Source organism: Rhinolophus sinicus, chromosome 14 (assembly GCF_057876585.1).
Source record: "Rhinolophus sinicus isolate RSI-liver-muscle chromosome 14, RSI-T2T, whole genome shotgun sequence".
In the NCBI taxonomy this organism is placed as follows: Eukaryota; Metazoa; Chordata; class Mammalia; order Chiroptera; family Rhinolophidae; genus Rhinolophus; species Rhinolophus sinicus.
This window is the reverse complement of record NC_142514.1, coordinates 37,672,611-37,698,766: the sequence shown is the minus strand read 5'-3', so window position 1 is coordinate 37,698,766 and position 26,156 is coordinate 37,672,611. Positions and strand designations below refer to the sequence as shown.

Below are 26,156 nucleotides of genomic sequence, written 5' to 3'. Positions count from 1 at the left end.
ATATATATATATATATATGTATTTATACATATATATAAATTCTTACCACACAATAAAAAAAGATAACCCAATAATCAAAGGCAAAAGATCTGAACAGACACTTCGCAAAAGAAGATATATGATGACCAATATGCACATGAAAAGATGTTCAACATCATTAGTCATCAGGGATATGCAAATTAAAACTAAAATAAGACACCACTATATACTCTGTAGAATTGCTTAAATTTTTAAAACTCACCCTATCAATTGTTGGTAAGGATGTGAAGCAACTAAAACTTTCATACCCTGCGTGTAGTAACGGAAAATGGTACAATCACTCTATAAATGAAAAAAAAAAAAATCTTCCAAATCACACCAACTAGTTTATCCATTTTCCTTTCTGTAAGTCTTTATTCAAACACAATCTGAAATAGTTGAAATTACAAATGTAATTTTATATCCTTTTTTCCCCACTTAACAGCATGTTGTAAGTACCCTTGATTTACATAATACAAATTATTTGTAAACTCTGCTATCTCAGTGTTAGTATTATCCAACACTACATGTTTTAAAAATTCTAGTTTCCAGATAGCTTACATTCACTTTGCACAGTGTGGCAGAGAAACGTGGAAGAAAAGGCAACAAATTAATTCTTTTGTTTAATGGTGAAGATGAGATTTTCCCAGAGAAATGTACTAAGTTAATAAGCATCTCATGAAAGACACTACCTTCTGGACAGAGTCCCAGTGCTTCATAAGTAAGGAGTTCATTGGAAGAGAAGCAATCGTGAAGCTCTATTACATCAATATCAGCTGGTCCCAGGCCAGATTTTTCATAGCACTTTCTGGCAGCTTCTTTACTCATATCAAAGCCAACCTAAAACCAAAAACATATATAAATAAATTAAGTGCTTCAAAACTGGGACTTTTATATGAGGATTATAGGAAATTAATATGTATAACCTTAACAGCCAAGAACTGACCGCACATATTGAAATAGCAGTTAATTCTATATTACACAGAAAGTCCAAATAAAAGGACATCCGGGAGGGAGAATGTACATGTTAAATTTTGTACTATAAAGGACAGAATTTTAAATAAGATATATAAAAAGGACTCAAAATTCTTCAGGCCATATCTTATGCTAAATTACAAAAACTCTATCAAACCACAATGTATAGTGGGATTAATTAATTGAAGAGATTTATCAACAGATCATTATAATTCAGATACACCGAAAAATAATGGGGTGTAGTTTCAATCTTCTTTTAGAAGATCACATGGGATTCAAAACTCTTATCCAAAAACCATGCTCTTAACACCTCTTTGGTCTCACATAACATGCAAACAACTTTTCTCCAAAGAATAAAATTGTAGCATAATGAAAAACGTATTATAATAAAAAAAACCTGAGTATAAGTTCCACCTCTAGCATACCCTAGCACCCTAGCTTTGTGATCTTGGGCAACTTATAGGGACATTTTCAAATTCAAAGCATTATTGTAAAATCATTTTTAAACTGTAGTTTACCATATGTTTGTTTATATATGTGTGTATACATATATATGTATATATCTTATGTGTATGTATGTATGGATGGATGGATGGAGGATGGATGGATGGATGGATGGATGGATGGATGGATGGATGGATCTTCAAATATTCAACTAACTCTAGATCTGAATTCTCATCTTTTTCACTTCCTCCATTTTGTACTCAATCTTCAATCAGGATTTTTGAAGCATCAAAAAAGTTCCCTGAAAACATATTTGTTTTTCCTTTAACTCTTATGTAAGACAGGAGTCCTGGGGATATTTAGCCAACTCAAAACAAAAATAAATAGCAAGTCTAGTTAGTTAATAAGTTATCATATAATGATGATTGCTCTGATATAGGAAACATATGTTCTCACCAGTTATATTCCCCTAACACATTCTTAAAGATGGGTTACAGTATTAAATTTTCTAGATCGATTTTCAAGTAAATTACATCCAGAGCCAATAACAACATGATGTCACCTTGAAATTTTTAAACAGAAATCCCTTGAATAATTAATAAAACAGAATCTCAATAGCACAGGGAATAAAGTCAATGGAATTATAATAGATATATACGATGACAGAAGGGCAATAGATTGGGGGAGGGGGGTCATCACTTTCTGAGGGGTGAAATGTCTAACTATTGCATAGCTTTGTACACCTGAAACTAATAAAAAAATTAAAATAAAATAAAATAAAACAGAATTTCAGACAAACCATTTTAATAGCGCTTTTTTCTTCAAATGAGCTTGGCAAATCAGTCATCATCTCTTGTGCCAAAATTTCTACAGCTTTGGAATGAAGGCCGTACTTCTGTACAAATTCTTCACTAGCCAAAATTGCCGCTGCCGCACCATCTGAAGTGGGACTACAGGAGGTAAAAATAATTATTTACACCCAGTCCACCCTCAATCCTAAGATTTCAGACTAGGAGCTCTTTCTGGGAAGAAAGGCTGAGTATGCTTGCTGTTCACTGAACGGCCTTCTTTGTGATATCTAGGGTTAAAACTTACACATGCTTACCACGTGAGGGCTGAACCTCTATCAAGAATTTAAATGCTGTCAGTCACTGGTTTCTAAGAGTCTCTCCCCATAATTTCTTATTGCAAAGAATCCTGGATTTCCTTCTGCCGATGCATAAGGCATCTTCTGGTGACTTCTGAGAAGTACAAGGTTATTCTTATACTAGTACAACAAAGATTCTACTACTGTGTTTCCCCGAAAATAAGACCTAGCCAGACAATCAGCTCTAATGTGTCTTTTGGAGCAAAAATTAATATAAGACCCGCTATTATGTTATTATATTATATTACATTATATTATACCCGGTCTTATATTATAGTAAAATAAGACCAGGTCTTATATTAATTTTTGCTCCAAAAGACGCATTAGAGCTGATTGTCCGGTTAGGTCTTATTTTGGGGGAAACACGAGATAGGCCTAACTACTCCAACACTGCTATCTCCCAAATAAGTCAGTCTTAGAATCCTTTCGGAAACTGGGAAAGGATGGAATAAGCCCATGATTTGGTTAAGACTTTTGAGATCTCCTCAAAACAGATCTTTTCCTTAGAAGCTGTGACGGAAAGGGGCAAACACATGAAGGCTTCTGTGAGTTCAGCTGGACTTTATAAATGGGCAGACCCTCATATTGCAACAGATAAAAGCTGACCCCACTTGTTCACTTGATTCCAACCCGTATCTCCAGGGCACAGCCAGGTTGGCTAGGCATAGGAGCTATGGACTACCCCCTCAATATTCTGGGAGATATTGTCAAGCAATTTTCAAGATGCCACTATTATCATTATTAGAGCTATGATTTTTTTCTTGTTTTATGTTTACTCTTAGCTACTATGACAGTAAAATTTCCTACAGTGGAAGTATACAACAAAGAAAACAAAATGCTCAAGGGGAAAACCAATGGCCTCCTAAGACACAGTTAAATGAATAAATACAATTAAAACAAAGTAGGAAGAAGTCATGAGAGAAGGAAGTAAAATACACGATTTTCCAAAAGATGAGACAGTCTGTCTCTAGGCAGAAGAAGGAAGTAAGGGTACGCACTCCAGAGTGAGGACTCCATTGGTAGGAGATCTATAGAAGCTGATACAGATACAGTAAAGATGCACTCAGACAGGAGCCTAAAGTTTACCCAATGGAGAGGGGGAAGGGAATAGCAGTTACTTCTATTAAATATTAAAATTTGTTTTTCTTACCAACATTGTAAGACAGTTAGAAAATCAAAAACTTCTCGCGATGTCATCACATCATCTAAACTGTATTCCTTTCGGAACTGGGAATACCTAAATGCAAAATAAGTAGTTTCAGAATGGGAGATAGCAATTATAATTTTTGTTGAAGACATTCTGGTCCAGAAGTTAAAGAGAGAATAATATGTAAGTATTCTTTTCACAACCAAAAGACAGACTTTTATAAACACTTTTAACTTTTAAAAAACAAGTCATTTGAATTGAATTTTTTAAAAAATCCTAACTTCAAAATAGCATATGCTGTATAATAAAAAAATTGCCTAATCTTTGTCCTGGGTTCCTGTCATGGAGCTTCTAAAACGCTTGGAATTTCCTGAGTGATAAAAGTATCTTTGTTACGCTAAAAGGTGACTCTCTTTGGGTCTCTTGTTAGCTTCGGGAGAGGAGGAGACAGGGGGTCACCAGAAAGAGAAAGACCAACCACGTGAATACAGGGTTGGGATTTTTGAACCAGTTTGACCCCAGGGAAAAAAGGGGGGCTGGAGATTGAGTTCAATCATGTGGCCAATGATTTAATAAGAGTATGCCTGCATAATAAAGCCCCAATAAAAACTATGGACACTGAAGCTTGGTGGAGCTTCCTGGTTGGTGAGCACCTTGATATGCTGGGAGGGTGATACGACCTGACTCCATAGGGGAGAGGGCATGGAAGCTCTACATTAGGAACCCTCCCAGACCTCACCCTATGTGCTCCTTTATTTGGCTATTCCTGAGTTGCACTCTTTATATAATATAAATGCTCCTCAACTTACAATGGAGTTACATCCCAATAAAGCCATTGTAATTTGAAAATATCATACATCAAAAATGTATTTAACATACCAAACATACTAGCTTAGCCTAGCTGGTTTCTACTGAATGTGTATCACTTTTGTACCATAGTAAAGTAAAAAAAAACATAACTCAAACCATTGTAAATCAGGGACTGTTGGTACTGTAATCATGAATACAGTATTTTCTTGAGTTCTATGAGTTATTCTAGTGAATTATTGAACCTGATAGGATCATGGGAACCCCTGAATTTATAGCCAGTTGGTCAAAAGTACAAATGGCCTAAGGACCTCACTTGTAGCTGGGATCTCACCTGAGGGCAGGCCGTCTTGTGGAGGACTGAGTCCTTAATTCAGGGGGTCTGTATTAACTCCTGGCAGTTAGTGCAAAACTGAACTGAAGTACACCCAGTTGGTGTCAGACAAGTTGGAGGTTAAAACAGAATACCATTTCTTTTTCCTGAAGAATTGTAAAATACTAGTTCCTTAAAAGCAAAATTAAATGACTTGCAATTCAGTCAACTTTTGTGGTGATGATATTATACAACTACATTTAATGAAGGCTAACGGAGTTCTTAAATAAATATACAAAACCTGAAATAAACTATCTGCATTCTTCAAAACACATTTCCTTTCTGATCACTGCAAAGAAGAAACTTGCTTTTATTCCCTTTGGCTCCTCTAATAATCAGATGGTTTCAGATATTGCTCTGGTGAAAATAGCGGCAGCAATAGACACCACAAGGGAGTTTCTAAAAGTAAACTTCAACTGGTGTGCAAGTTAAGCAAATGTATGGAAATAAAGCCCACGTAACTAAGATTTACATACTAGTGTCTGCACCTTGGCCTCTAAAGTTACCTTTGACCATCACCAACTTTCAAAAAAGACCTTAATTGTGCCAAATCGTGTGCTAGTCATTGGGGACACAGACACAGTCACTACTTTCAAGGAACTCAGTCTGAATCCATGACAAACAAATATACCATTCTAATACAATATGTTCAATGCCATGGTAGAAATGTTACCGTGGGTGCCACCGGAGCACACAGGATGTGCAACAAACCCAGACACAAGAGGGAGCTTCCTCTCTGAAGTTAGGCGACAAAAGGAAGAGAGAGAATTCCTGGCAAAAGCAAAGCATCTTGAGGTGAAACAGTTCACTGAGGCTAGAGCGTGAAGCTTGGGAGGGAATGTGGAGGCAAGGTGTAGGAGATGGGGCAGAAGAAATGAATGAGGATCAGATCATGAAAGGACAGCATATGGTGTTTACATAATATACTGAAATCAAGGAAGAACTTAAAGGATATTAAGCCGGGGAGTGAAATGATCAGATCTGTATCTCAGCAAGAAAACTGTGGTATAGGAAAGGGATGGTAAAAAGGCATTACCAAAAGCAAGTAAACCAACTAAGAAACTGGGGCAAAAATTACAGCAAGAAATATTAAGGACCTAAAGTGCAGAATTGGAAGTGAAAGATGGACGAAGCAGTCAATTCAAAAGATAGCATGAAGGCAGAATCAGTAGGATTCTGTTCATCCACAACTCACACAGGACACTGAGGAAGAAGGCAGAGTCAAGGATGACTTCTAGTTTTCTATCTTGAATAATTAGGTATATGTGATGTCATTCACCAAGATGAAGAATGTCGAAGAAAAAACAGGGTTGAGAGGAAATTATAAATTCTGTATGGACATGTTCACTCTGAGGCACCTATGGGACATCTAAGTGAAGACGAGTAGAAGAAAGTTACAGACACAGGTCTGAAGGCTCAAGTGGATGGGCTATCTCTAATCCTATATTACTTCGATTCTCATTGCCTTTAATTATTCTTATCATTTGTGAGGAAGCACTTGAAAATAGTTTCTTAACACGTTGTATACGGCGGGGTTTAAATCCCTCATGAAGATTCTCGTGATCCATACGCAACGTGTTAATTCAACCTTCTTAGAAATACGTAACAGGGTATTTCTAATGACTGGTCAGCAAACATAGAATTCTCTTTCTTTATTACCCAAGCAAAACCTAATGCAAGAAGGTAGCACCTAAAATTTCTCAGCCAAATCTAAAAGGCTATTCTTGGCTGTTTCAAAGAGTTTTAAATGCTGAAACTGACATCCAGAGATAGCTTTTGCCTATTTAACATAATTGAGAACTTATAATATATAATGGAAAATCCACGCAAGCAAGGAACTTATCTGTCTTGTTCACTAGCAGCTAAAGCAATATCTTGCACATAACAGGCTACTGAATACATATTAATACTTGTTGAGTGAATAAAATTCCTTTAGAAGAATGCTGTAATGAGTGGATAAATGAGCACCTGGTTAGACACTAATTTAAATGAGAGAAAGACTTGGAAACTTTGATTCTCTGGGGAAAGTCAAAAGCTGCTCTTTGGAGCCTCAAAGCCAGGAAACTGCACTGCTGTGAATTCCTCAGTATGTTGGTACAATTCCTTACTAGTTTCAGGAAATCCCAAGGATTTTAAATGATTCTCCAAGTTCTAAGGACAAAGAAATCATCTCTAGACCATCTTTACTGCCTCAAGACTGCTCATCCTAACTCTATTATTCAGTAACAGCAAAGTTTTATTGAGCACATACTATGTTCCAATACCCTGCTAGATACTGAAGATACAAAGATGAGATATAACCTCTGCTCAAGGATGATCATCAGAGGAGAAAGACTCATAAATAAGTATGATACAGTGTGATGTGCTATAATAGAGGCATAGAGACAGTGCAATAAAGCTCATGAGAAAAAATAATTATGCTTAGGAAGCGGTAAGAAGCTGTTAAGAGAAGCAATGATATTTGGGTTGGGACTTGATGGGTAAGTAGATATTAACCAAACAAAAGAATGGCAAGAAGGATGTTCCAGGGAGAGCTAACAGCATAAGTAAAAACACAAAAGCAAGTTCTATATAATACGTTTGGGAAAAAACCTAGTAATCTAGTGAGGCTAGAGATTAGGAAAATTTAGAGAAGTGGTAAGAAATAAGACTGGCAAAGTAGAATGGGGCTTGCATGAGCTTTTCAAGTATTAAAGTCAAATGAAGAAATTTGGATTGTATCAAGAAATGGGAGTTCACTAAAGCTTTCACAATACTCTTAGATCTAGGACACGGAATTAGATTATTTATTAATTAGGCATGCTCTAACTACAAACGTCAATTTAAAATTAGGAGGATGAGGAGAACTAGCAGTAGCATGAAGTACTAGGAATATGTGGTAATGATCCACTTGTATAAAATGTTCCTTGTCATGGTGTTATGTTTATTAAATATGGCAAACATTGTTAATAATTCAGAAACAATTTACTGAGTACCTATTATGTTCCAACCTCTGTGCTAAGCATTAAAGATAACAGATGGTTCTTCCCCTCAAGGAATTTATAACTTAGGAGGGGGAAAAATACAAACATTATTTTTCCACTACATAGAATGATCCTGAGAAAGTTGCCTAATTTCTGTAAGCCTCGTTTTCCTTATCTACAAAATGAGAATAAAAATCTCTACCTTATAGGATCCTTCAGAGGATAAAATGAGCATGTACATAAAAGTACCTAGCATAGTGACACAGAGTTGGCATTTAATAAAGCTAGCTATTACTCTTTTATTGCCTCATGGTATTGCTTTTATACAGATTCTAGTTATATGGCACTAATTCAAGTCCCAGTGAACCAATTTTATTTAGCAACCATTAAGTACACATCATGAGCCAGGCATTGTGCTAGGCACTGGGGATTCAAAGATGAATGATCTGCAATACACATAACGTCATTTTACTTCAGATTATCTTTTAGGATATAAATAACCACATTATTCTACCAGAGTAAGAGTTAATGACACTAACATAATAAAAATGCATTACTGAATACAAATAATGTAATATAAAGTATTTAAAATGGCTACTAATATGCATTTTACAAACGTTTTAGTTGAACAAAATGAACTAAGAAAAGTTTTAAAGAATGGCTTAAAATGGTGACTGGTTATTTCCAACTAAAAGTGTTACAATAAATTTTATTCACTAGAGTTGCGATGTATGACCACTACATCTTTTAATACTAGCCATTCACACTATTTCTTAAAAGAATGATTAAGCTTAAATGGTTTTCTAAATATAAACAGACCAAAACCTAAAACTGAAAAGAAGTCAAGTTTACTTGGGTACAAGCCTTTTGTAAGAAAAAAGAATAAACCATTCTGGTTAATATCTTTGAGGTCTTATATTAGCTTTTCAAGTATTAAAGTTGCATGTTATACAACAGGATAACCCAGATTTTCACTATTTCATATATCTGAAATACTTACGGGTTATTAATTGAATGTTTATGATTTTTCCATCCAATTTTTGCAAAGTGTTCAACTTTTGTTCCTGTAGAGAAGGTAAATATCTATTAGTGAGTTAATGTTTTTCCGCTGCTTGAAAACAAATGTTACAATGGTAATCAGTATCCTGCTAAATATTTCCATATTTTCCCTTGCATAGGTATCAGTATTGAAGGCGTCAACATTAGTCCCTCAACAATATTTCTTTATAATTTAACTTGGGTATATTTCATGAATTGAATCAACTAATAGGCATACAATATGAAAAAGAGTTCAAACAGCCCTGTTCTACTTAGTATAACTAGGGTCCAAATTCAAAAACTAGAAAATATAGCCTGGGACCACAGTGGTTTTAAGGCAAAAAAGAGCACTGCCAGCAATTCTTCAAGAAGTCTGCCCAAACATCCCAATGCTCCTGGACTAAGTGAATGTCACAATTCACACTACCCTCCAGGGCCTGCTTTTCTTCTCTTTCATTACAAGGCAGAAGGGTCTTTGGAAGAATTACATCCTAACAAGAAATATGTATGCTTTTCAAATTCCTTAAAAAAAGTTTAAAGAATAGTGTCAGGAAAACAAAAGCAATCATAGTAATGAAATAAAATTTATCAAAATCTTTTCCACTGTTTTTAAAAAGACCAAACAGAATAAAACAGCTTTGAATTCTCCTTTGAAGCTACAAAGACCAAAGAAGGAAAAAGTCTACTGATTAGAGCTAATGATGTTATGTTAAAAATGTCACAGTAAAGTGGAAAGTCCCCATTTCTATTTTGTCTCTATCTTCTCTGCCAAAGAGAATGATCTTAAGAGCAGAAATGACATAAATATAATTGAGCCAATCTTATCTCAATTCTAATTTTAAAAAGGGAATAAGGTAAATTCTATCTACACTGGTGATCTCACACCAGTAAGAGTGGTGATCAGGAGGCAGCCAATATGGGTTCACTAAGAACAAGCCACATCACATTAATATCTTTTTTTTATTGCATTGACTGGAAGATAAAATGAGATATGGTATCTGGATATCAACAAGATAACTAAATTTTTCAGGACATCTTTAGAGACAAGGTAAGAAGATATTGTAATGTGGGTTTCGGTTTTTTCTTTTGTTTATTGGGGGGTTGGTGTTACTAAAAATGTAAGGATTCTTCTGTCAAATAAGTTTAGATAAGACTGGGTCAAACAAAATTAAACAGATTTCTTTATGGCAAGACATTCAGAGACTTTAATATTGCATATGTATTATGACTGTCCAACAGGGGATTAAAGTATGAGCACTTCCCAACTTATCTGACCCATGTCAAGGAGCATCTTATGAGCTTAATGTCCCACAGAATACACACTGGGAAACGACAGGCACTGATTAATGCATTAACCTAGAGAAAAATCTGTAGTGCTAACTACCTCTAAACTCAGCCATGCTCTGGTTCATATTTCTACCAAAACTGGATTAGAAAATTAAAGCCACTCTCACCAAACCTGAAGCTAGGAGGGACTACTAAAATGTTGGATCCAAATAGTCTTCAAAAAAGTCTATCAATGGGATGAATCAAAATAGAATTGATTACATGCCTGGTTCTATTCTTGCCCCACCCCCTCCAAAAGAAATAACCTGGAAAAAGGAGCAACAACTATGAGAAAGACTCGGCAGTTCTGATCGATACAAGTTCAATGATTTAACAGTGTGATGTGACTACCGGGTAAGTTTATATGCATTCACAGGACAGCAATCAGTCTGTTGACAATGGGTCATGAAACAAGTCTAATGAGAAGTAGTTAAAGAGAAAAAGAGAAATTAAAATTAGGCACAGCGTCAGGCTGGCTTCAGATATTTGAAGGGCTATAAGGTGAAAGAGGCTCGTTCTGTGAGTCTCAGAAGACAGAAACAAGACCATGGATGGAAACCATATGGAGAGATTTGAGTTCAACATGAAAAAGAGCATTGTAACAATTGGAATCACCCAAAAAATGGAATGAATAGCCTCAGTTGGTGCCAAGTTCCTTGTCACAGAAGTACAAATGCTTTATTGTCGCCTGTTAGAAGATTTACAAGCAATTCATGCATGAGTTGGTAGGAAGGTGGGCAGCTTAATAATATAAAAGCACTTGAGGCAGTGTATGACATAAGAGATATTCAGTAAGTGTTAATGTGTTTTCTTAATTGTTTCTTACCATAGTATCCAATTAATCTATAAAAGATAACAACCCTCTGAAAAATATTCTGCCAGTCATTTGCCAAATATTTATTAAACTTGGGCACTGATGAAGAGCTTGTTGACTACTGATTCTGAACTGCCAACTCAGATTATTGGCTGTTTAAAAGATGTATTGGTATAAAAAGATTTCAATCTCCTTGAATCAAACTTTGAAGCCACAAAAATGTCCTGATTCTACAACAGAATGTAAGTCACTACAAACATTCTTATGTACTCATTTTTAGCACACAATCACAAACAATTTCAAATGACAATGTAAAATTCTATGAAATTCCACAATTCATTAAAAATCTATTGAATGAAGGATAACATTTCAACCAAAATACTGTACATTTATAGTTCAAATTTTAGACTAGAAACTATCCAACTATTCTGAGAAATGTAAAATTTGAGAAAAAAGTTTAAAAATACACCAGACACAGGATGTCCAGGTAGCAGAGGATAATGGAGTCTGCCTAACCCTGTTTCTTTCCATAAGAACAAATAAAACTACACAAAACCATACCCTCAGCATAACCGGACAATAGAACACCCAAAATTCTAAATTATCTGTAAGTGGAAAATACAAAAAAAAGAATAGGGGAAAAAAATGACCAAATCCTACCTAGCAATTACTCATGGTTCAACAGCAAGCTTTTGGGGGAAACAAGGGCAGTCTGAAAAAACCTGTGCACGGCTGGCCCGGTAGTTCAGGTGGTTAGAGCTACATGCTCCTAACTCCCGAAGGCTGCTGGTTCGATTCCCACATGGGCCAGTGGGCTCTCAACCACAAGGTTACCAGTTCAATTCCTCAAGTCCTGCAAGGGATGGTGGGCTCCGCCCCCTGCAACGAAGATTGAACACGGCACCTTGAGCTGAGCTGCCGCTGAGCTGCCGCTGAGCTCCCGGATGGCTCAGTTGGATGGTTCAGTTGGTTGGAGCATGTCCTCTCAACCACAAGGTTGCCAGTTCGATTCCTGCAAGGGATGGTGAGCTGCGCCCCCTGCAATTAGCAATGGCAACTGGACCTGGAGCTGAGCTGTGCCCTCCACAACTAAGACTGAAAGGACAACAACTTGAAGCTGAACGGCACCCTCCACAACTAAGATTGAAAGGACACAACTTGACTTGGAAAAAAAGTCCTGGAAGTACACACTGTTCCCCAATAAAGTCCTGTTCCCCTTCCCCAATAAAATCTTTAAAAAAAAAAAAAAGAACAAGAAAAACTGTGCAGATAAGAGGGGAGCTAGTGGCAGGCCTACATTTGCTCTAAAACTATCACCAGGAAGAGAAAAACTCCCCCCAAGTGTGAAAATATTGAAAAAATATTCCTATAGATCAAAGCATGACTACAGGGACGGGCCTGAAAAGTATAGGACCGTTGGGATGATTGGTTATCTTTGAAAAGCAATGCTTCTGGGAGGAAAAACAAAAAAGGCAAAAAGAAAGTGAAAAGTACCCTTTGGTAATTGGAGAGTGAAAGAGAAAAAAAGCGAAAGGAAATTTTTAAGGTCCTGAAAGGCCAAAAAAATAAATAAATCAGAGGACACATAACCCATCTTTCAAAATATCACTACAGAAACAGGACTTTAACTACACTGACATAAGAGGGCACCATAGACCTAGGATTCCCCCCAATCCAAAACAACACTCGCATCACAGTGCAATATAACTAGAAATTATTAATAAAATGAAAAAATTAAAAGTCCACCCAGAAATTTAAAAAATATTTCCATGAAACAACTTTTAAGTAAAAAAAAGGAAATACAAATGGAAATTACAAAACTTCTGAAAAAATAATGATACTGAAAACACTACATATACAAATCAACATGATACGTTTAAAGCAGTCATCAGGAAAACACTTACCAAGAATAAAAAAATGATAAAATATTATTCATCCCTAAAAAAGAGTGAGGTCCTGATACATGCTATGGACATGAATGAACTGTGAAAACATGCTAAGTGAAAGAAGCCAGTTCCCAAAGCCACATATGATATGATACCATTTAAATGAAATGTTCAGAATAGGCAAATCCATAAAAACAGAAGGCATATTAGTGGTTGCCAGGTGCCTGAGAGAAGAGAGTAATGGAGAGGACTTCTAGTGGGTCAGACATTTCCGTTTTGGGGTGGTGAAAATGTTCTGCAATTAGATCGTGGTAATGGCTGCACAACTCTGAGAATATATTTAGAAATCACTGAAAGGGTGAATTTTACAGTATGTGAATTATATCTCAATAAAGCTGTTATTTAAAAAAAGAAAATAAATTCCCTATTCAAAAATCTAGGAGGACAAGAAAGTAAACCAAAAGAAAGCACAGGAAAGATAAAAGCAGAAATTAATGGAATAAAGAATAGAAATAATTAATCAAAATCCTGTTAATTTGAAATATTTAATGAAACAATTACCTAATTTAATGAAGAAAAAAGGGTGAAAGCATAAATAAACAAAAACAAGAAATAACAAGAGGCAAATGCCACTGAAATAGAACAAAATTTTAAATTATAAAAGACTACTTTTCAGACATCTATACTAATAGATTTGAAAATCTAAATGAGATGGATAATTTCCTAAAGACTACCAAAACTGACTCTAATGGAGATAGAATGTTTAAATGTAAAGAAATATTATAGATAATTACCAAGCAACCCTCCACCCAAAAAAGAAACAGGCCCAGACAGTTTCACTGGGAATTCTATCAAACCTAAAAAGATAAAGTAGTCCCAATGCTCCATAAATTTAAAAGTGCATTAAAAGTGAAGAATGGCTTCCTATTTCGTTTTATGAAGAAAGTACAAAATTAACACCTAACATGATAAAGACATAAGAAAAAAAGAATATTATAAACCAATATTTCTTATGAATATTGATTTGAAAGTACTAAATAAAATAATAATAACAAAAATCTAAACCCACATTAAAAAAATCAATATATCAAGATCAAGTGGGATTCATTCCAGATATGCAAAATTGGTTCAACATCAAAAATCCATTAATAAAACACTCTATTAATAGAGCTAAGTGGAGCACATAATGCAATTAACTCCATAGATGCTGGAAAATCCTTTGACAAAATTCAATACCTATTCCTGAAAGTAATAAAAAACTCAAGAAAATCAAAACTGATACATATTTTTCTCAACACAATAAAGTAAATAAACACACACACACACACACACACACACACACACACACACACACACACCCCTGAAGCCAGCATCCTACTTAATGGAATAATAATAACACCTCCCCCCATAACAGACTGTTGTGAGAATTGAATGAGATGTCATAGATATGGAAATTCATTCAGTCAACAAATGTTTATTGAGTATTTAAATATGCTAGGACTGTAGAAGAGAAGGGAAAAATTCATTCTTCTGGCTAGATTACCTGCCAAGCACTGTGCTAGGCTGGATATACTGAAGATAAACAAAACAAACATGATTCCTGCTTTCATGGAGTTTATAGACTAATAAGAAAGACAAAAATTAAACAAGAAAAACCATATGCAATAAATATGTAAATATCAATAGTACTAAGTGCTATGAAGGAAAGCAATAGGGAACTATCTATGAAAGAGAGTAACAGGAGGGATCTACTTCAATTTGAATGGCCAATGATCTTTTTTTGAAGATTAATTACAGAATACCTGCTTTGTGCCAGGCACTGTAGTAGGTAACAGTCAATGATCAAGGAATAAAATAAACAAAAATTAGCCGGTTGGCTCAGTGGTTACAGCGCAGTGCTCATAACACCAAGGTCGCTGATTCAATTCCCACATGGGACAGTGAGCTGCGCCATCCACAACTAGATCGAAAACAACGACTTGACATGGAGCTGATGGGTCCTGGAAAAACACACTGTTCCCCAATAAATAAAAAATTTTTAAAAATAAAATAAACAAAAATTAGTGTTCTTGTGGAACTTAGCTTCTGTTTGGAAGAGATGGTCAATAAAAAGAAAAAATACACATGCCAAATGTTGTAAGTGCTATATAAAATGACAAAGCAGGAGACAGAGGACAGGGAATTGTGGGAATGACAGTGATAAAAGAACAGAAGATAACATTTAAGCAATGATGGAAAAAAGGGAGCTAGCACTGATGATATCTTAGGGTAGAGCATTCTAGAAGTAGAAATAGCAAGGCTAAGCCGCTGCCTGAACTAGGAATGTGCCTACTGTGTTTGAGGAACAGAAAAAATAGTGTGGCTGGAACAGAGTGGTGAAAGAAAAAAATGAAAAGAGATGAGGTTGGAGAGCTAACGAGGGTGGGGGATCACATCATGTAGAAGCTTGTAGGCCGTAAGAAGACCTATAGGTTTCAATTTGAATGTGATGAGAACACAATGGACAGTTTTGAGCAGAGGAGTGAAATGATCTAGCTTATACTTTAAAAGCATTGCTCTGACGGTAAAGCAAATTGACTATAGAGGCACACAAGCAGAAACAGAAAAACGAGTTAGGAGACTCCTATAATCCAAGTGAGAAATTATGGTTACTTACCACTATGCTGTACGCTTGAAACTAATATAAAATAATATTACATGTCAACTCTGATTGAAAAATTAAAAAGGGAGGAAAGATAAAGAATAAGAGGTTCAAAATTCCAGATTTAAAACAAATAAGTCTTGGGTATGTAATATACAGCCTAGGAAATATAATCAATAATATTGTGATAGCATGGTACAATGTCAGATGGTTGCTGAAATGGGACTTATCATGGTGATCACTTCGTTAGCATAGGGAATATAATTAATAATGTGTTATTAACCCTGTATAGTGCTAGGTACGTACTGTTCAATAACTATGATTGATGTACACCTGAAACTAATACAATACTGTAGGTATATTTTAATAAAAAATCTTTTAAAAAGAGAAATTATGGTAGCTTGCTTTATACTGGAAATGGCAGAAATGGTGAGAAATCGATATTCTGAGAAATGAGTGAAAATGTTTGCTGATATACTGAATATCAAGTATGAGTAGAATTAAGAATGACTCCAAGGTTTTTGGCCAAAGGTCCTAGAAAGATGGAGTTATTTATTAAATGGGGAAAACTTCAGGAAGAACCGATAGAGGAGAAAGTTCAAGGAAAGAACTAGGACTTCAGTTTTAGACTGTTTAAATTCCAGATGCCCATTAGACATCCAAGTGGAGATCTTTTTGTAAAGCATTGGAGACATAAGATTTTTTTAAGACTTAAAGGACAAGATGAAGCTGACCTTGAAAGAACGGAGTAAAGATCACTGTAGCCAAAGGGAATATGAGACTGAGGCAAGGAATAGTTTGGCTTACTGAACACCCTGAAAGGAGGCCAGTGTGAGCTTACGTACAGCGAGACAACAGGAATGAAAACAAGAAATAATTTTTCAAAATAGTCTCATTGTTATATAGTAACAGATAATGAATACATATTTTGGGACCTGAATGTTATGGACTGTGTCCCCCTAAAAATTCCTATGTTGAAGCCATAACACCCAAGATGATGGTACTTGAAGATGTGGTTTTGAGAGGTAATTAGGGTAGATGAGGTCATGAGAATGAAGTCCTTAAATGAAGAGGAAGAAAAAGATATCTGTCTGTCTCTCTCTCACCCCCCCAAACCCCACAAAAGAAGAGTTCACATGAGTGCACAGTGAGATGGCAGCTGCATATAAACTGAGAAGAGGTCTCAGAATAAAACCTACCTTACACCTTGATCCAAAACTTCCCAGCCTTTAGAACTGTGAGAAATAAATTTCTGTTGTTTGAGCCACCCAGTCTATGGTATATTATTATGGCAGCCCAAGCAGACTAATATACTGGAAGTGGAATTACACTGAACAAAATTGTAAAATATGGGAACAACTTTGGAACCAGCAGGTGGGTTTTAAGGAAACTGCAAGTGAAAGCCTAAAATGTCTTAAAGAAACTATTAGTAGAAGCCTCGAGGTCCTTTGAGGATGCTGCAGGTAAGGGTTTGCAAAAAGATAAAACCTTACTAAGAAGGGGAGGAAAGAAGATCCTTGTTACAATAGTAGCAGAAATGTTAGTAACGTTATTACTGCAGTTATGTGGAAATTAGATAATAACCAAAATACTGAAGTTGCCACATGGCTTCTTCTTGCTGTTTACAGAAAAATTCTATATAGCTATATTGAGGAAAGGACTGGTAAGCAAAAATGATTCAGGACTTGATGGTTTTGAAAATTTTCAGCCTCTCAAGGTAAAAGATGCTAAAACTAAGAAATGGCCTTTGAGCAAAGATCAAATCCATGGCACTGCCGGGAAAACATGGTCCAAAGATGAAGCCAAGGAAATGACAAATCTTTTGTTAAGATTTCAGAAAGAACAAAGGTGATACCTCAGAGCACAGTTCAGACAGGAAAAAACCCTGTAAAAAGGAGAAGGCTGTGCCTCACAAATCCTCTCAATCTAACAAAGGGCTTCCAGGAAACTTAAGAATGTTATTCCTAGGCCATCTCAAAAGAAATCCCAGGTAGAGAAGTGATTACCTCAAAGAGACTTGCAGGTGTACCTTTCTGTCTAATGGAGTTATCCAAAAAGATTCACAGGAGACCCACAAAATTCTTAAGATAAAAATAATCTACAGGGGCGGGCCCGGTGGCTCAGGCGGTTAGAGCTCCATGCTCCTAACTCTGAAGGCTGCCGGTTCGATTCCCACATGGACCAGTGGGCTCTCAACCACAAAGCTGCCAGATCAATTCCTCGAGTCCCACAAGGGATAGTGGGCCCCGCCCCCTGCAACTAAGATTGAACACAACACATTGAGCTGAGCCACCTTCCAGAAGGCTCAGTTGGTTGGAGTGCGTCCTCTCAACCACAACAAGGTTGCCAGTTCAATTCCTCAAGTCCCACAAGGGATGGTGGGCAGCGCCCCCTGCAACTAAGATTGAACACGACACCTTGAGCTGAGCTGCCGGGGCGCTCCCAGATGGCTCAGTTGGTTGGAGCGCATCCTCTCAACCACAAGGTTGCCAGTTTGATCCCTCGAGTCCCGCAAGGGATGGTGGGCTGCGCCCCCTGCAACTAGCAACGGCAACTGGATCTGGAGCTGAACTGCGCCCTCCACAACTAAGACTGAAAAGACAACAACTTGAAGCTGAATGGCACCCTCCACAACTAAGATTGAAAGGACAACAACTTGACTTGGAAAAAAAAGTCCTGGAAGTACACACTGTTCCCCCAATAAAGTCCTGTTCCAATTCCCCAATAAAATCTTAATAATAATAATAATAATAATAATCTACAGAAAGCATTCTTGTGTGCCAGCATTCCATTTTTGACATGGGAGATGGTTTAGGTCAGAGCTGTGAACTTTGTTAGACTTCACAAAGTTACATGTTTATGTTTTGTGTACTTTTGTGTATTGAGTTATATAACAATAGATGTTTTAGATTTTTTATAAAAATTCTGCGTTCACCTCACTGACTTGATTCTTTAAATTTCCTAGCAGGTCACAACTCATAGTTTGAAAAATTCTGATTTAAGTTAAGAGTTATGGTAATGAAATGAAATGGAAGGAAGAAACAGTTTGGAGGTAGAATTGCTACTACACTATAGGACTAGAGTTGTCAAAGATGACTCATGTTTCTGCTTTGAACATCTGAATGTATGTGCTACTTCAGGAAAACTAGAAGAGGAACAAGTTTATGATGATGGGAGAACAGAATTAAGAGTCTGCATTTGAACATGTTACATTTGAGAAGCCTGTTAAGTACAAAAGCAGAGATGCCAAGATACCAACTGGATACATAAGTATAGAGGACATCAACTGTCTATCCTAAGTTTGTCCCCCACTCCCCACAAGTGTATTACCTTGTTTTCTTTTCTTCATAGTACTAATAATTGCCTGAAATTATCTTAGTTTTTTATGTGTTATAGTCTCTCCCCTACTAGAAATTTAAGCAAACACCTCATAGCTCATCTGCTTATTTATTCCTTGTGAATGAATGCATTAATATCTCTAATTCTTTCTCCCTCCTGAATGTCCTTTGCTCTCTGACTTTGCAGTTTCCAACCACAAAAGAAGTGGAGTATATTTCCCTATTCCTTGATTCCAAGTTTGCCATGTGACTTGCTTTGGCCAACAACTTAAGTCTCAAAAGGCCTTGCATGTTGCAGATTACTCTCTTGTGCTTCTGCTTTCACCATGAAAAAGATATGCCACGGTTGGCCCTCTGGTCCCGAGAGGGGGAAGAGACACATAAGCTAGTCAAAATAAGACTAGAACAGAGTCTCCAACCAACCTACAGTCATGATTAACCCAGACAAGAAGAGCTGAGCTCAGCTTAGATCAGCTGATTCCTAGTCAATCTACAAACTTGTGAATTATAATAATAAATAATTTTTTGAAATCACTGAGTTTTTGAGTGGCTTACTGCACAGCAATAAGTGACTGATAGACTGCTATATTCCAGCGCCTAGAACAGTGCGTGGAATATAATGAGAGTTCAATAATGTTTTAAATGAATTATTTAGTTGAAAAAGAAATGAATAAAGAATAGCCAAAGAGGTAAGAAAAACCAGGAGAATGAGGTGTCACAGAGGCCAAGAAAAGAGAATGTTTCAAGAGAGTGATCAAAAGTGATGAATGCAGCTGAGGTCTATTAGGACTGAGAAGTATGTCCTGGATATGGCAACATGGTGATCAATGGTAGCCTTGAGAAAGCAGGGAAGCCAGACTGGAATGGACTGAGTTAAAAATGGTAAGAAATAGTTACAAGGAAGAAAATTTCTATAGCCAAAGACTGGCAGTGCTTCTATATGATCCCACCATTCTTCCTTGATGATTTTTTTCCTTTCTGATTACTTGATTTTGACTATCAAACTCAGGATACTTTTCCTATAGAGAATGGGAATGCTGAACTTTCAGCATGAAAATTTTCTTTCTTATATCACAGTATACAATAAGGCACTGGTTCAGGGTCATACAATGAAAAATACAAATCCTGTCTGCACTATCCCATGCTTTAAATGGTTAAGGAAGGCTAATCATTGACTATCAGTCAAAAAACTAGCATGTTTACCTACAAAATAAAAATCAACCATGAAATTTAAATCTCATAAAACCCTATGGAATAACAGATGATGATATACTAAGTATTAAGAATAAAATTTGACTATATAAACCTAATACTAAGAACAACATTTACATTAAGAATAAAATTTGACTATATAAACCTATTACCAAGAACAAGCTTTAAGTCTCATTATCATATTCAGAATTAATGAACAATTTATTGTCCATGATTAAAGAAGATAAGATTTATGTTATTTTTCCTATTTCAATTTCTGGTTTTGGAGCATTCCAGTACTTCCCATATCATATCTTATATATAAATACTTTCTCTACAACTAAATTCTGAAGAAACAGATTGCTTCTTCAACTTAATGCAAAAACTATTTTATATCTTATATATCCTGGCATTCTAAATAACATTTATTATTTAGTTCTTTAATAAATACCTGTTATTTCTCATTACCTGTTATTTCACATCACAAGTATATAACTACCAATGAGCCTTAAAGTTTTTTTTTTTTTGGCATACCATATTTTTCCATGTGCTCTCTTCCGGCGTACCCAAACATCTGAGCAGCAATTGGTTGAGGAGACAATTCATACTTATTGGTCAGGACCTCAAGATGTTTATCAATTGGATTGGTCCGATTTAAAGACTAAAAGAAAGGAAAAAAAAATTTAATAAGCATTTGACATGATATTGTTTCTTTCAACTATTACTGTGCTACTGAGACATTTGCTTATTCTAAGTGCAATGTAAACAAAAAATGGACAATGTGAATAAAATCATTCAGGAAATGTGTTGCACAAAAACATGGCAAGGAAAACAATCAAATGACCAAACAGGTATGATTCTTTCAAGAAATATTTGTCAATGTATGTGCCAATACTACTCAAAGTGAATAAAACAGATGAAGTCTCTGCTCATCTGGCATTTACATTTGATGGGGGGAGAGGATGGGAAGTGACAAGGACAAAAATAAATAAAAATGTAAATAATAATGCTATAAATAATAAATCCAAGACTCAGAGAGAGAGAGAGACAACAAATAAATAAAATCAGAAATGAAAAGGAAGTTACGACTGATACAAAGTAATAGAAAAGATCATGAGACTGCTATGAACAATTACACACCAACAAACGGGACAATGTAGAATAAATGGATAAATGCCTACAAACATACAATCTTCCAAGACTAAACTATGAAGAAATAGTAAATCTGAATAGACCATTTACCAGCAAGGAGATTGAGTCAGGAATAATAATAATAATAATAATAATAATAATAAACTCCCAGCAAACAGAAGTCCGGAACCAGATGGCTTCACAGGTGAATTCTACCAAATATTCAAAGATTTAATACCTATCATTCTCAAACTCTTCCAAAAAAATTGAAGAACTAAATGCAGAAACATATAAAAAGGATGATACACCATGACCAAGCGAGATTTATTCCCGGACTGCAAGGTTGGTGTCATATCTGAAAATCAATTAATATAACACACCATGTCAATAAAATAAAGGACAAACACCACACAATCATCTCAATAGACACAGAAAAGCACTGGACAAAATTCAAAACACATTTATGATTAAAAAAAAAACCACTCAAAATACTAGGAAAAAAGGGAACTTCCTCAACCTAATAAAAGGCATCTACCAAAAACCCACAGGTAATATCATATGTAATGGCAAAAGACTGAATGCTTCCCCCATAAAATCAGAAAGAAGACAAAGATGTCTACTCTCACCACTTCAATTCAACATTGTACTGCAAGTTCTAGCCAGGGTAATTAGGCAACAAAATAAATAAAAGCCAACTAGGTTAGAAAGAAGAAAGTAAAACCATCTCTATTTGCAGATGGCATGATCTTGCATATGGAAAATCCTAAGGAATCCAATAAAAACTATAAGATAATAAGTGAGTTCATCAAGGTTACAGGAAACAAGATCAATATATAAAAATTAAATACAGGGACGGCCCGGTGGCTCAGGCAGTTAGAGCTCCATGCTCGTAACTCCGAAGGCTGCCGGTTCGATTCCCACATGGGCCAGTGGGCTCTCAACCACAAGGTTGTCAGTTCAATTCCTCGAGTCCCGCAAGGGATGGTGGGCAGCGCCCCCTGCAACTAAGATTGAACACGGCACCTTGAGCTGAGCTGTTGCTGAGCTCCCAGATGGCTCAGTTGGTTGGAGTGCGTCCTCTCAACCACAAGGTTGCCGGTTCGACTCGCACAAGGGATCGTGGGCTGTGCCCCCTGCAACTAGCAATGGCAACTGGACCTGGAGCTGAGCTGCGCCCTCCACAACTAAGACAGAAAGGACAACAACTTGACTTGAAAAAAAGGCCTGGAAGTACACACTGTTCCCCAATAAAGTCCTGTTCCCTTCCCCAATAAAATCTTTTAAAAAAAAAGCTAAATACATTTCTACACACTTGCCAAGAACAACTCAAAATGAAATTAAGAAAATTATTACATTTACAAAAGCATCAAAAATAATAAAATACCTAGGAATTAAATTTAATAAAAGAAGGGTAAGATAATCTCATAATTCACAGTGAAAAACTGAAGCCCTTTGCTGTACATTCAGGAACACGACAGGGCTGTCCCCTCACCTCTGTGTTTCAACATAGTGTTGGAAGTCCTCAGAGCAAGCAGACAAGAGAAAGAAATAAAAGGCATCCAAACTGGGAATGAAGAAGTTAAACTGTCATTCTTTGCAGATGACATGATGCTATATATAGAAAACCCTAAAGATTCCACCAAAAAGTTATTAGAAACAATCAACGAATACAATAAAGTTGCTGGCTACGAAGTCGATGTACCAAAAGTCCATTGCCTTCCTATATACTAACAATGAAATCTCAGAAAAAGAAATAAAAAAAGCAATTCCTTTTGCAATTGCAGCAAAAAGAATAAAATATCTAGGAATGAACTTAACCAAGGATGTGAAAGACCTATATGCTGAAAGCTATAAGACATTTTTAAAAGAAACTGAAGAAGACACAAAGAAATGGAAAAACATTCTGTGCTCATGGATTGGAAGAATTAACATAGTTAAAACGGCCATATTACCCAAAGTTATATACAGATTTAATGCCATCCCCATCAAAATCTCAATGGCAGTCTTTAAAGAAATAGAACAAAAAAATCATCAGATTTGTTTGGAACCACAAAAGACACCGACTAGCCAAAGCAATCTTAAGAAAAAAGAACAATGCTGGAGGTATCACACTCCCTGACTTTAGCTTGTACTACAGGGCAACAATAATCAAAATAGCATGGTATTAACAGAAAAACAGACACATAGACCAATGGAACAGAATTGAGAACCCAGAAATAAAACCACATAAATATGGACAGATAATTTTTGACAAAGAAGCAAAAAACATACAACGGAGAAAAGACAGCCTCTTCAATAAATGGTGCTGGCAGAATTGGATAGCCACGTGCAAAAGAATGAAACTGGACTGCTATCTGTCACCATGTACCAAAATTAATTCAAAATGGATCAAAGACTTAAGCATAAGACCTGAACAATAAACTGCATAGAAGACAACATAGGTACTAAACTTATGGACCTTGGGTTCAAAGAGCATTTCATGAATTTGACTCCAAAGGCAAGGGAAGTAAAAGCTAAAATAAATGAATGGGACTATATGAAACATAAAAGCTTCTGCACAGCAAAAGAAACCATCGACAAAATAAAGAGGCAACCAACTGAATGGGAAAAGATTTTTGCAAACAGTGCCTCCCATAAGGGGCTAATATCCAAAATATACAAGGAACTCATGCAACTCAACAACAAAAAAACAAACAACCCAATTGAAAAATGGGCAGAGGATCTGAAGAGACATTTCTCCAAAGAGGACTTATAGACATATAGACATATGAGGCAAATAGACATATGAAAAAATGTTCAACATCACTAACCATCAGAGAAATGCAAATAAAAACCACAATGAGATATCACTTCACCCCAGTTAGAATGGCTATCATCAACAAGACAAATAGTAACAAGTGTTGGAGGGGCTGTGGAGAAAAAGGAACCCTCATACACTGTGAGTGGGAATGCAGACTGGTGCAGCCGCTTTGGAAGGCAGTGTGGAGGGTCCTCAAAAAACTATGAATAGAATTACCATATGACCCAGCAATACCTCTCTTGGGTATCTACCCAAAAAATCTGAAAACATTTATACGTAAAGACAATGTTCACTGCAGCTTTATTTACGGTGGCCAAGACATGGAAACAACCAAAATGTCCTTTGATAGATGAATGGATAAAGAAGTTGTGGTATATATACACAATGGAATACTATTCAGTGGTAAGAAAAGATGAAATAGGACCATTTGTGACAATATGGATGGATCTTGAGATTATAATGCTAAGCGAAATAAGTCAGACAGAAAAAAGCAGAGAACCATATGATTTCAATGATATGTGGTACATGAACCAAAAACAAGACAAACAAATGAGAAACAAAAGAAGCGTAAAACTTATACTCAGAAAACTAAGGACATTGTTAAAAGACACATTAAAAGATCTAATTTAAATAAATGGAAGGACATTCCATGCTCATGAATAAAGCCTTCAAATTGTTCAAACGGCAGTGCTCCTCAAATTGATATACAGATTCAATATAATCCCTATCAGAATCCCCACTGGATTCTTTGCAAATACTGATAAGCTGATCCTAAAACTCATATGAAAACTCAAGGGACACAGAATAGCCAAAAGAATCTTGAAAAAGAAGAACTTATAGGACTTTTACTTTCTGATTTCAAAACTTACTAAAAAACAACAGTAACCAAAACAGTGTGGTATTGGCATAACGATATATAGCCAATGGAATGAAATTGAGAGTACAGAAATAAACTCTCCCAATTACATTAAATTTATTTTCAACAAGGGTGCCAAGAAAAGTCAATGGGGGATGGGAGGATAGTCTTTTCAATAAATGGTGCTGGGACAACTGGACATATACATGCAAAAGAATGAAGTTGAACTCCTTACACCATATAAAAATATTAATTCAAAATGTAACAAAGACTTAAATGAAACAGCTAAAACGATAGAATTATTACAAGAAAACATAACAGTAAATTTTTAAGACCTTGGATTTGGCAATGGTTTCTTAGATATGACACCAAAAGCAGAAGCAACAACAACAACAAAAAATAGGTAAATTGAACTTCATTAAAATTAAAAACGTTTGTGTCTCAAAGGACACTGTTAAGAAAATGAAAAGACAAGCGACTAAATGGGAGAAAATATTTGCAAATCATCTAATAAGGGACTTGTATCTAGAATATATAAAGAACTCTTACAACTTAATAATAAAAAGACAACCTAATTTAAAAATGGGCAAAGGATCTTAATAGACATTTCTCCAAAGAAGACAAACAAACGACTGTTAAATGCATAAAGAATACTGAATATCATTAGCCATCATAGAAATGCAAATAAAACCACAAGGAGATACCACTTCACACCCACTAGGACATCTATAATAAAAAAGACAGACAATAAAGAGTGTTGACAAGATGTGGCAAAATTGGAACCTTCATTGCTATGGACTGAATTGTTTCTCCCCAAAATTCATATGTTGAATCTCTAACGTCAATGTTACTGTATTTGGAGATACGGCTTTTAGGAGGTAATTAAGGTTAAATGACGTTATAATGGTGTGGTCCTAATCCTTAGGATTGATGGCCTTATTAAAATAGAAAGATCTCTCTCTCTCTCTCTCTCTCTCTCTCTCTCTCTCTCTCTTTCACTCTCTCTCTCCCCCTCCTCTCCCTCCCTCTCTCCCATCCCACCCCCAAAATGTACTGACCAAGGAAAAGGTCACGTGAAGACTCAGGGAAAAGGAGGGAGGCCATTTGCAGGCTAGGAAGGGAGCCCTCACCAGGAATCAAATTGGCTGGTATCTTAATCTTGGACTTTCCAGCCTTCAGAACTGCGAGAAGTAAATTTCTGGTGTTCAAGTCATTTAGTCTATGATATTTTGTTATGGTAGCCCAAGCAGACTAATATACT

At 36.0% G+C, this 26,156-nt stretch overlaps 1 protein-coding gene across 2 annotated transcripts in view; it reads right to left on the bottom strand.

Moving 5' to 3' along the window:
• The window catches only part of SCP2 (sterol carrier protein 2), a 111,533-nt gene that overhangs the window by 54,088 nt on the left and 31,289 nt on the right, over nucleotides 1-26,156 (bottom strand). For both annotated transcript variants that reach the window (XM_019742794.3, XM_088791148.1), the window contains exons 6-10: nucleotides 20,643-20,769; nucleotides 8,875-8,938; nucleotides 3,735-3,821; nucleotides 2,237-2,387; nucleotides 711-858 (exon numbers count right to left, since the gene is read on the bottom strand). In XM_019742794.3, coding sequence (XP_019598353.1) covers nucleotides 711-858; nucleotides 2,237-2,387; nucleotides 3,735-3,821; nucleotides 8,875-8,938; nucleotides 20,643-20,769 — 577 coding nt within the window. The remainder of the gene's footprint in view (nucleotides 1-710; nucleotides 859-2,236; nucleotides 2,388-3,734; nucleotides 3,822-8,874; nucleotides 8,939-20,642; nucleotides 20,770-26,156) is intronic.